At 37.6% G+C, this 12385-nt stretch overlaps 1 protein-coding gene across 1 annotated transcript in view; it reads left to right on the plus strand.

The window, feature by feature from the left end:
• The window catches only part of LOC149068877 (protein TANC2-like), a 124233-nt gene that overhangs the window by 90971 nt on the left and 20877 nt on the right, over positions 1-12385 (plus strand). Inside the window, exons 10-15 of the mRNA XM_089250366.1 lie at positions 407-542; positions 2578-2833; positions 4773-5004; positions 5174-5376; positions 6883-7069; positions 10008-10264. Of these exons, the coding sequence (XP_089106492.1) occupies positions 407-542; positions 2578-2833; positions 4773-5004; positions 5174-5376; positions 6883-7069; positions 10008-10264 (1271 nt within the window). The remainder of the gene's footprint in view (positions 1-406; positions 543-2577; positions 2834-4772; positions 5005-5173; positions 5377-6882; positions 7070-10007; positions 10265-12385) is intronic.

Below are 12385 nucleotides of genomic sequence, written 5' to 3' on the forward strand. Positions count from 1 at the left end.
GACTTTTTCATTTTCTACGTAAACTGTGCTAGTGAGTAAATCAGCACTGCTTAAAAATGTGTGTTCATTTTTGTTATCGATGGTTCATTTTGCTAGTGCTTATAGTGATGTATTTTCACTGTGCGCTGGCAATGATAGACATAACACGAGCACTCTAAGAACAACTTAATTTTGATTGAGTGAAAGAATTTGACCACATGGGACTATTTAAGAGATACAAACGTCATTATGTGTAGGTTTTGTAATGTTCGTCTGGAAGGGATGAAGAAGGACACTTTTTAGACACATACGATCTCTGCTGAACACAAATGTGAAATTTGTGAATGCAAAATTTTTAATTTGCAATTTGTTGTTTTCTATGAACAAATGCAAAAAATTTTTATTTGAATTTTCTTTTTTTTTGCAGGAGTTTTCTACAGATGGAAAGAACAAGCCCGTAGCAGTTATTGCTGGATGCCCCGGAAGTGGAAAAACAGCAGTTTGTCTCCAGTTGGTGGAGCACAGTGCTTTCAAGTCAAAGCGAGAAGAAGCTATTTATCATGGTCAGTATTCCCCTCCATTGCTAGGCTGGTGAGAGGGATTCAATTTATCATTGTATACCATATATATATGTATGGAAATGAGTTTCTATCGATTTTTGTCAACTAATTTTATTAATTTCAGGATTATTTTAAACCAAAGTCTTCAACACATATTTTGCCTTCCAACCTTTTTTTCCCTGTCCAAGAAAAATACTTTTTATAGTGTCCTTTATCTCAAGCGACCGCGTAGAATTCTATATTGTGTATATATCTTCTGCCACCAGGGTCTGTTCCTTATAAGTTCTGGCCCTGGAAAGATGTGAATTTTTTGTTGTTCCCTTATATGTAGTGTTTTTTGAGGCAGAGACGTATGCATGGGAAGGACGAACATGTCAACCTATGCCTAAAATACAAAAGGCAGGCAATCGGGGGCTCTGTAAAGTGGTGAGTCCTGGGCACATGCACTGTTTGCATATTGCAAAAAGATTTTTATGGAGTTTGTTTTTAATGGAGCTTTGAGATATTTTAAAGTCATCTGCAGCTTGTCTTTGGTTTATTTCAACAGATCTAATTGCATCTAAACAGTTTTTAAGGCTGTCACTGCTGTGGTCTGCGTAACTTCCAACTTCCAGGCTAACGCTTGTATTCATACACCATCTTTCTAGTCTGGGAATGTAAACTTTTGAAATAGAATAGACATATAAAAAATTAACAGTATTCAAGCTTATATATTACCGAGGATTGTTTTTTATTTACCAAAATACAACCTACTTTAGCCCATAAAAATGTTGTGCCAAAGTAGGGCATATTTTTTAAGTCACCAGAGACTGAGTTTCTCTCTCTAATCAATGTTTTCAGAAAAAAAATGAAAGGTTAAGCAAAATTTTAATCATACCGTAGTTGAAAGCAATCAGTCACATTTCTAATTAGGCACCCTCGACAAAACTGAATTACATCCGCCACAGTTGAAAGTTTTAGAGATGGAAAAAACCACTACTATTTCTGCCTGGTCGGTAGTGCCGTCTTAACACATGGGCCTGGGGCCCTCAAGGAAAGAGGGACCGCAAAAAAATTAGAACCAGCTCAAATTTCCGAGAATTCTCTAGGTAGGGCCTCAGAAAAATCACAGCCTGGGGGTCCATGATGCTCTTAAGACGGCCCTGCTAGTCAGCCATTTGTGAACTACTACTACTACACCAAACACGGACCTCGTTTACATTCCTCTGTGGAACTTCCAACGAATTGGTGCATGTTGGAATGCGTGTTTTTGGTTTGTGAACCTAAGTGTGAAGTTAGTTTCTGTGTAACGCGCGCTTGTTATGTATAGTGCTACCATCTCATTTTCTAACTATGAGTGAAGTATAATGATTGAATAATAATATCGCTGTAGAGGATTGTTGCTCTCTGTGGTGAGACTTTTCAATGGGCAATCAGCTCGCATTTGTGCCTCAAAATTGGGAACTACGGAAAACCAACTTTCACTGACCACCACTAAGGCAACGGTGGTGAGTTTCCATGGTGTGATTTTGTCACTATGACCATTTGATCACCATAGCGGCACCATTCATGAACTACCCGATGCACTCAGTCGCCTTGCTTAGTACCGCAACTTAGCAAAAACTAGTGCACCATTTTTTTCTGCAGAATTAGAGAATGTTTTATCATTTCGGGCCAAAGAAGGATCCCAGGGCAAAAGTAGCCCACATTTATGGTACGTTGTTGTATATGTTTATACATTAACTCTTTGAAGTCCAAGACTGCCCAGATAAGAGGTATGGGTATGTTTTTATTTGTGAAGAGGGTGAAGAAGAAAATGAAAGCTCTCTCGTCAGAGGCTGAAACCTGAAAAACAAATTTAAGTCACATAGAAGGGGTGAGAAGAGTAAGAAAAGAGAAAAAAAGGACAAAAAAGTCAAAACTTGGACCTCTACTTTGAGGGAAAAACCAGCTGTAAAACGGTCAAAGTTTTGACAAAATGTTTGTGGAATTTGATTATTATTGCTATCAAAAGTTTGTAATTACTTAACCTGAATTAGAAAAAAATTCTTTATTTCAGATATTCAGTCTCTGGATGGCAGTGATTATGCCATGTCAAATTCCAGCAGCAGCGATTCAGGATTATATCAGTCTATAGGTGCTCTACACATCGGCTCAATTTCCTCATTAAGCAATCGTCTGGTTGCTTATCATTTCTGTCAGGCAGACAACAACATCACTTGTCTTGTTCCCGAATTTGTTCATAGTATAGCAGCTCATCTATGCCGTGCTCCTCAACTTGCTGCATATCGAGATTTAGTTTGTCGAGATAACAGGTATAGCCTTTTCCCCCCTTAACACTGTATCTCTCTTTAATCACAAGTTTTTATGATAATTGAGTTATATTCTGTACATAAATTATATTTATTCCCTCCCCCCACACACACACACTTTCCAAATTTGCAGCTCAAGTAGATATACAAGGTGAACTAGACCGAATCCACCAAACAAACAAAAAAAGTTGATAGGCGAGCTTATGTGAAACATGAAACACCATAGCAACTCGGTTCTATCTCTGTTTTTGAGTTATAGTGGATTATAGATTACGAACGAAAATGTATCAAGTCTAAGAAAAACCCAAATTTGTGAAGTTCCTGAGAAACAAACACACAAAACAAACACATATCTCTGTCATAGGCTTTGTTCTTTAGTTGGTCGTAGCTGGCACATTCTGCATTATTTAGTAGCATTTAGATTCAGGTGACTCTAGGCCTTTTCCCTTCAATCCTGCCCTCCATCATGTCTTGCAGCAATCCACCATGCCGGAAAACATGCCCCAACCAGTGTAGAACACTGATATGGTTTATTGTAGGTGCTTTCGAAAGCTGTTGCAATAGAAAAGGTTTTGGTAGATTTGACTGATCTTATGAGGAATTGGTGGTTACAGATTTTGGGGACAATCTGATTTTTTACTTTGACAATCTTTCAGCACTTATAGCTTGCCATTAAATCCAGATATTATGATGAAAATGGTGTCCCCTTATAAGATTTTTTTTTCTGTTCTTTCCAAACTTTTCTGTTCTTGCTTGTCTCTAAAGCGGAATGTTTTGCATTGTTCTGTGACGAACCCTTGGCTGACTGGAAAGTTTCTGCAGTAAAAATTCCCATAATAGTGTTTTCTACATTTTTCCTAAAACTCTTCCAGATTGTTCTGCAATGTTGGTCACAGAATTCAGCATAGTCTGTTTTGAGCAGGCCCATCCTTTGGGGGGGGGGAGGGGGGGGCAAACGTCTCTCCACCAGCTTTAAAAAAATGCACTAGAAATGGTGTGTGTGTATATATATATATATATATATATATATACACATACATACATACACCATTGAGTACATATTATTTGCCCCCCCCCCCCCCCCCGGAAAAAGTTGAAATGACAGCCCTGGTTTTGGGATGCTAAGTTTATATGCAGGTATTTCAGAAACTTCACAAATTCAGGTTATTCAAACTCCGACACATTTTATTCCATAATCCATTTTCCACCATTACTCAAAAACAGAGGTAGAACAGGGGTGCTATAGTGTTTTATGCTCTGCAGTAGATTGTCTAGTCTATCACACCCTTTTGTTTGGCAGATTAGGTCATGATCATTCTGAATACCTTACTGTATGTGTGCAAGAAAAAGAAAAACTAGCTTTTTTACCCCTTTATTACAAATTATCAGCAAGTAATGCCTATTCACAACAGAAGCAGTTTGAGGGTTAATGACAATTCGAAAGAAATAATATTACATTGCTCCTGTCCTAGAAACTATGTGTTGCTGGGTGGAAACACACACACGATATGATTACAGTCGAATCCGTTTTAACGAACACTTTATTTAATTCCCCCAAATAAGTTTATACAAATACAACACCACAACAGGCAAAATGCCCAGCGAGGTGGCTGAGAGAAAGATGCCCATAAACAAATATGGATGTCATATATTTAAAAAATACAGCAACCCAATTAAAAACACCATCACAAAAATTATAAACAATATATATACACATGATAAAATATTATACAATGCCGATAAAGAATATTATGGTTGTCTTATTCTAACATAGAAAATTCCTTTATAACGAATGGAATTCCTTTATAATGAAATTTCGTTTTAACGAAGTGATTCCTCTGGTCTCATTATAATGGGATTCAACTATTTCATTAATCAGAATTTTTCGAGTTTTTCTTTGATTCAATTGTTTTCCTTCTCCCTTTTTTTCCATTTCATTCAGTTTGCAGGAACATCTAAGCATGTCATCATGCGTTGCCAGCGCATCATCAGCTTTTATTCAAGGTGTCCTTGAACCTCTTCAGATGTTGAGGTGTCAAAACAAGATCCCAAGCACGACTTGTATTATTGTAGTTGATGGTCTAAACGAAGCTGAGTTCCACAGACCCGATTATGGTGACACAATCGCTTCCTTCCTTGCCAGAAACATTCACTTGTTCCCATCATGGCTTAAAGTAAGACTTCATTATTGATATTTTATTTGCCTTCCAATGAGTGCACAGTTTATCGTTGCAGTACTGATGGATTATCATATGATAAAATATGACTAAGCGTGAAATTATTTCACCATGTTTTCGGATATTAAAACAAATCAAATATTAATAATTATTTGATTGTTTACAGCTGATTGTCACTGTTAGAACTAGTTTCTGTGAAATTGTGAAATCACTGCCTTCAATTTGCATATCACTGGACAAGCTGTCGGCACATGAAGGACTTCAGAAGGACATCATGAGTTACATTCTTCAACGAATAAACTCGAGCCCTGCTATTCGTGCGAATATCACAGTCAACAACACCAAAGTTGAAGGATCATCAAATACTAGGTACTGTCCTCATGTTATTTTTGATTGAATTTATGAAGCAGTTGTGCACATAATACATCATTCTCTTGGTCAGTTGTGAGCATTAAAACATTACAATTTTCCAGATCGCTTGACATGCATTTTCACTACTTTCTGCGCAGTAGTAATTTTTTTCCCACGCACATTACTGGGCTGTAACTATGATTTTAGTTGTGAAAGGCAAACATGATTTTACTGCCCCCACTATAAAATTCAATGATTTTATAACAGTGTTTTTGTTCCCGCCTAAACTTTTCATTTGCCACCTGGGGCCAGCACCACAACTACGGGGTAGCAAGCAGGTCTCGTGCCCCGGGCGCTGGACCCGAGGGGACGCAAATTTCATTCTGAAACCTGTTCTTCAACTTTACAAGGGGATGTCAAAATCTGCGCTTACCTCGGTTGACCAAGCATCTAGTTGCGGCCTTGGGTGGGGCGATTCCCCCCTCTTCCAGTTCCAGCCCTGGCACATAATAATGTTTAACTCTCTGCCTAAAATATCTTGCTGTTTCAGTAGCATTGCTGAATTGCAACTTGTAATTTTAAAAGTATTTCTTTACAGGCTTGGAGTTTATGGAGTATTGTTAGCTGTATAGAATTCACAAAAACCTAGGTGGCTCTTTTTGCCTTAGAACAGTTTTACTTAAGATTGAATTAATTCTCGAAATTCGTCTTTTTGTCTTGAAAAGTTCAAAGACTTGTTGTAGGTTCATTACCTGATTTATCCTTCTCAGAATCTTTGACATTGAGGTACAACAGAAAAAGTGACAACAGAGGAAAAACATGTTTGGTACCTCAGGGAGTCCTCTTCCCCCACCCAGGGTTTAATGCACCAACCTCTCTGTGAGATAAAAACATAAAAAGTGAATCTCAACCACTGTGGTTTCGGCAATAAACTATGTAGGTCCCAGTCTAATTAGCGCTAGTGTGTGTAGAAAATGACTGGTGGTACAACAAAAAATTATCTTTAAGGTATAGATGCAAACGTTTCCTTAGACCCTACATATGTACCATTCACATTGTTCTTTCACTGTTCTACAAATTCATAAGTTTATAAACATATGTTTCTGGGCAGGGACGTCTGAAATGTTGTAGACCTGTAGGTGCTCCTCTTGAACTTCATGTTAGAAGTTTTGATTTCCAAATTAATTCTCTGGGTTCTGGGACCCATGTTACAAGATACTGTGAAGACACAAACTCTCACAGCACTCCTAGCTCCAACATCCTTGTTTCCAGGATCATGTAAAATAGTGTGGCATGTATTTTATCATATATATTTTTTTATTTATATTTTATTTTTCTTCTCTATAATTAAGTGTAAAAGTGTTCATCAACTTAACATCAGCTCAAAAATCTGAATATTCATAGCTTATGAATATTATTTGCGAAACATTTTTGGTATTTTTATAACTTCATCTTAATTCGGGTTCAACTGTATATCCATTAATGAAGTTATTAATGTTAAATTCTTTCTCAAATTATTATCAGGTTTGCCTCGCACCTAGCAAGCTTGAGCAAGGGTTGTATGCTGTATGTGCGTTTGACATTAGATCTGATTGAGAAAGGGTACTTGGTTGTGAAAAGCAGCAGCTACCGTGTGCTTCCTGTTAGTCTGAGTGAAGTTTACATGCTCAGTTTCAACTTGAAGTTCACAACATTGAAGTCTTATGAAAGAGTAGGTATCTGTGTGTTAACTTCTGAGGAAATGTAATATTATTTCTGCCTTCTTCAAACTATAGACATTAAAAAAAAGAGGTATCCCACCCACCCCCCTTCACTTTTAAACTTTAAAATTTTGTAAAGTTCATGTTAAAAAATCACATACATCCCACATAAAAATGGACAAACTCAAGTTTTCAAAATAAGAACAGAACAGGGGGCACCGTTTCAGTACATTCCCAGTTAGTTTTTTTTGTTTCCCAACAGTAATAATCATCAGTGGACAACAATAAAGAATGAAAACAATTTTTTCCAATTGAAAGTAATTTTTTCCAATTGAAAACATTTATTTAACAATGTTAAGTTGAAGTTACCATTTAACAGTTTTAGATTCTTTCAATAACACGAGGCAAATTTTAAAGATCTTAGAGTTTTAAAGTTAAATATACAGTCAAGTTTGCTTATAACAAACATAGATATTACAAATTTTCGTATATAACAAAGTTTTTCCCACGTCCAATGAATTTTGTATTGCTTTCCTATGTTATTTTGATTGCTTATAACGAACACCTATCTCAGCAAAGTATGCTTGCTGCGATCGTTAAGAGAAAGCGTGCGCTTCTGGGGAGGAAGAAAAGAATTCATTGATCTTGCTTTCCGTGCTCGACAAGGTTGTACCACCTTCGTATAAATAAATTTCTTGTTATCTATTTTGTTGTTTTGTGAAGCAACAGCAAATGTTCAACCAGTTTTCAAACAAGAATTGTCAGGAATTCCTGTGTAGTCTTATCTAAATCTTTTTATCTGAGTTTTGATCTTTCAACAATGCTTAGCTACAGCTGATATGATGTATTTTTTTTCCTAGAAAACATTCTATTATGGCATTTTTTGGTATTTAATGTAAAATCCTCTTTGCTAAATTTTTTACTTTTCTCCATTGAGTCTTATTTTGCTTGAAGAAAATCTTGGAAGAAAGAAAAGTGGTTTATTCCCAATGCCTCAACCTCTAAAATACCTTTGTTGCATTTAACTCTTCTTTACCTAGATTCTCGGATGTTGGTTGCGATAGTGTCATCAAGTGAGAGTGAATTCCGAGAATGTCCAAGCATAAAATGCTTTCTATTGCCTTCAAAATTGAAGCTATATGGTTGCTTTAAAGCCAAAAACTGACAAAGAGTGATGTATCAAAGAAATTCTTGATTACTCGAAGTTTGTTATTCATGATTGTGAAGAGCAAAGAGACAAATTTCATTTTGTTTAAATGCATCATTTTCTAAGTCGGTATGGATGTAACAAAGTGCGCATAATGAACAAATTCACTGTCTTTTTTACTTCGTTATAAGCGGGTCTGACTGTATATCACAGCAGCATTTCATTAAAATTTTAATAATCTCACCAGATCTGTTCACTGAAAGTCTATTGCGCAGGAACCATCATTCCATGAAGCCAACACCAGTTTCTTCCTGTTAGAGTCCATGAGAATCCACACCTTCTCATAACACAGGAAAATTGGAGGAATTCTAACACTTTATGGAGTTATCACCATCTCTGCAGGATCTCGTCATTGACAAATTTCCAGGAGGAAATCTTTACCTTCCAATCATTTCAATAGCGATGAAGGAGCTGCCACCAAGGCTAGGCTTACAGGATTCGGATGACTCAGGAAGTACCCAAGCACTCAAGACCACTAATTTCAGAACATGGCTGGAACAGGATTCAAGAGCAAACAAGAGGGAATGTTCACAGCACATACACCAGTTGTAAAGGGAAATTCCTTGTCATGCAAATTCACCAAAGCCAATCCGCTTCAAGACGTGTTGCTATTGAAATTAGCATAACATTTCGAACAGACAAAAACTAGTTTACATTCGCACGTAATTTTACAATACTGACAATTGAAATCTGGCATCAACACAATTATAAACAATGAAGATCCGGTAACATTGACCTTCAGATGATCTGTAGTATGCGATCATGCGCAGCAGTTACCGCCGACACACCACTCTTGTGAACTCAAAAGTGATGGTGGCAAAATAATATGCCTCTTTCTCCCAGTGAATACAACTCCATTTATCTAGCCTATGGACTAGGGCATAATTGAAAATATGAAGCAGTTACAGAAAAACTTTTCTCAAAGTCTTGCTTTCATCTGATGATATGACTGTCAAAAAATTGCAGAAGGGATACAACAAAGGTTGCTATTTTAAATGTCGCCATTGCCTGGGCTGGCCTTATATTAAAATTTATATTGATCGTTTTGTAAAACTAAATACAGTATGTATGTTTTATTCACTTTTAAAAGATTTTATTTTTATTTTCGTCCCAAGCCCGCAGTGAAATCACATTACTGCACATATGTATGACAAGATTTCTGTTATCTGTCTATTCAGTTATCCGTCACAGCCCTGCTGCAGATGGTGACGGTTAATGGAAGTTTTACTGCATGCGTTTATTGATCGAATCATATAATATTGATAGGTTATCCCAGCAATCATGAGTACTGATTCCACCTGGTAGAAACATACTGATTACGTGCTTTGATCATCTATGATTTCCATTTTCACTAGAAAAATATTGCGAGAGTCTGTTGACAATCTTTTTTCTCATCAAAATTTCCAATTTGAAATCCCTCCAAAAGGGAGGTGCACGAAATGCAATGATATTGTTTAAAGCAAAGGGTACCTGTACTGTCTCCATTGAATAAAAACGTTTCGGGGGGAATTCTGGTTAGAAGCTATAGGTTTAGTATAGGATCCTATGGGTTGCTTGAGCTGGAGGGGGGGGGGGGTGAGAAAAAAAGTTCAATACAGGGGTGATGGAACAAACAGTTTGGAAAACTATGCTTTAGAAATAATGCTTTCCACAAATAAAAATTGATTTGTGTTTGATAGGAACAAACTATATTTTGTAAGAAATGTATGTTTTCAATTTTTTTTTCCCTATATTAATTACAGGTTTCGCCATTACTACAAGTTTGTTTGGCATCTCTGTACCCTTTAACTTTGCAAGAGCTATTCATGGTCGTCAATGCAAAACAAGTGGATCCATGTGTTACATGGGAGGACTTCATGCAAAGGTTAGACACACTCATGTCTGGACCATTCCTCGTGACTCGACAGGATGGGACTGTGATGTTTCCTCACCCATCTTTGAGGGAGTGGCTGTTACGAAGAGATGAAAATGAAAACAACAAATTCATTTGTGATATTAGGTTAGTGAGATTTTCTTTCCTCATGATAATCATGATGAAATATTTTGCTCTTCAACCTCCTGCGACTCATTTCTGAACAATGGCCACTTTCAGTTGTGGAACCAAAAAAAAAGAAAATCATTCTAAAATAAAAGTTTCAAAGAAAGAAAAAGTTATTGAGGATATTAATGGCAAAAATTCAAAACAATCAGCTGAAACAGGTTCAGCTGTGATGAGGGTGCAAGAGGTGTGGTGTATCCAGGTTGCAAGGAGCAGCTGCTTAAGCTTTTATTGGACACAAATGTTTTTAAAACATTCACATTATCACACTTTTGAGCCATACGTTGACAGTGGAGGTGCTCAGCAAACTTCAGCAAAAAAAAGTTGGGACCTGGGACAGTAATACCAGAAACAAATTTGTACTCTATCACAAGGGGTAAGTGTGCATATTAGTGCTGTCAAACAGTAATTTTTTCAGAACAGTCAAATAAACGCAAAGGAAATAATTTGGTTTCTCACTTGTGGCCAGGGCCATCGTAAGAGCATCTTGAGTGGAATATTTGAGGTTACGATGGAGGGAAAAAGTTTTTGAAGGTATTTTTTGAAATATATAATCCTTGTGGAGGTTCCAACAAAGGTCAGTAGAAATTATCACACCCAGGTATTTGTAATGGGAAACCTCTGTGATTAAAGAGTTATTAATTGAGTAAGGAAATTTGAGGGAAGATCTTTTATGGGTTATTTTCATGAAGACTGTTTTGGAGATGTTTAGGGGCAGTTGCCAAGACGAGCACCATTCTGTACTCCATATAGTGTTACTGTTGTGCTGGAGAGAATCTTGGTCGGATCTGCTGCGAATTCTTTGATAAATAACACAATCATCTGCGAAAATTCTGATGCAGCAATTGCCACAGAGAGCAACAGGCCTACAAACAGTACAAGTATTCAGTTATTACACTTAACTTCTGAAACGTAGATGGCACTGAAAAATCAAACACAACACTAGATATGCACTCAGACTGTTAGGTACACACACTTCCTACACAACTCACTAGGTAGTAAATTGCCCATGGTGATAGACCTGAGTTGTGCTCGGTTTGGGGAAAAAATATATGGTCCAGTAGGCAATTGCTTGTTTTTTGTCATATTTGTGAGTAAAGAAGAGCAGCATGTGTTGTCATTCTTATTTTAGTGGCAGAAGGAGTCGGAGTTCTCAAAGTGCACATCAACGAACGAAGGCAGTGTATGGAAAACATGCACTGTTATTGACTCGTGCAGGACTGGCACAAGTTTTTCTATGTGGGACAGGAATCTGTGAATGATGATACATGACCTGGTCAAGATCACTGACAATTTAGTGAAAGAAGTCGACCAGCTCAAACAGACTATAAGGGGCATCAACAAGAAGGTGGGAGTAAGTTTTGGTTCCATTCATGACATCATTACAGAGAAACTCCACTACGGGAAAGTGAGTGCACAGTGGAAACGCTTGTGCCAGTCCTGCACATGAGTCAATAAGAGTGCAAATGTTCACCATACACTACCCTCGTTCGTTGATGCACTTTGCAATCCTCAACTCCTTCTGCCACTAAAAAAAGAATAACACCATGTTGCTCTTTTTTACCCGCAAACATTTCGCAGACTTTCGTCAAGTAATACTGTTGGCCGACCGCCTGCACATATCATGTGCTTCAAAGTGATTACCCAGAGCAAGTCCATTCCCCAGTAAGGGTAAGCACAAATTGAGCCGTGTGCAGCATTCGTGGCATGACGCAAAGCAGCACTCTATTTTGCAGCCAATGGAAATCAAAAGGACAGTACAAATTGAGACACGAGACGACACTTCACTAATCACGTGTATTCGTTGGCACTGCTGCTGAGCCACTGATTTTTGTGTCCCAAGCGCGCTTGCATGTGTTTTCGATTTTCACCCTCTCAACGACGTTTGCGACACCATGTTCCATTGCAATTTTTGTTCCTCTTGATACCTACTAACAACCCTCTGAGTTTGTTGGTCCATTAACAGAACACCCTGTATAATATCCAAGCTCCGTGAGCCACCCAAACGCTAAGGTTCTGGGTCCCCTGAAATCGTTTCCTACCAAAAACGCTTTCCACTCTGAAGCCTGCGTCCAGAGTTCA

This window comes from Pholcus phalangioides, unplaced genomic scaffold (assembly GCF_987345545.1).
Source record: "Pholcus phalangioides strain wild (caught in Gottingen) unplaced genomic scaffold, Ppha-v1.0 ptg000024l_1, whole genome shotgun sequence".
NCBI classification, from domain to species: domain Eukaryota; kingdom Metazoa; phylum Arthropoda; class Arachnida; order Araneae; family Pholcidae; genus Pholcus; species Pholcus phalangioides.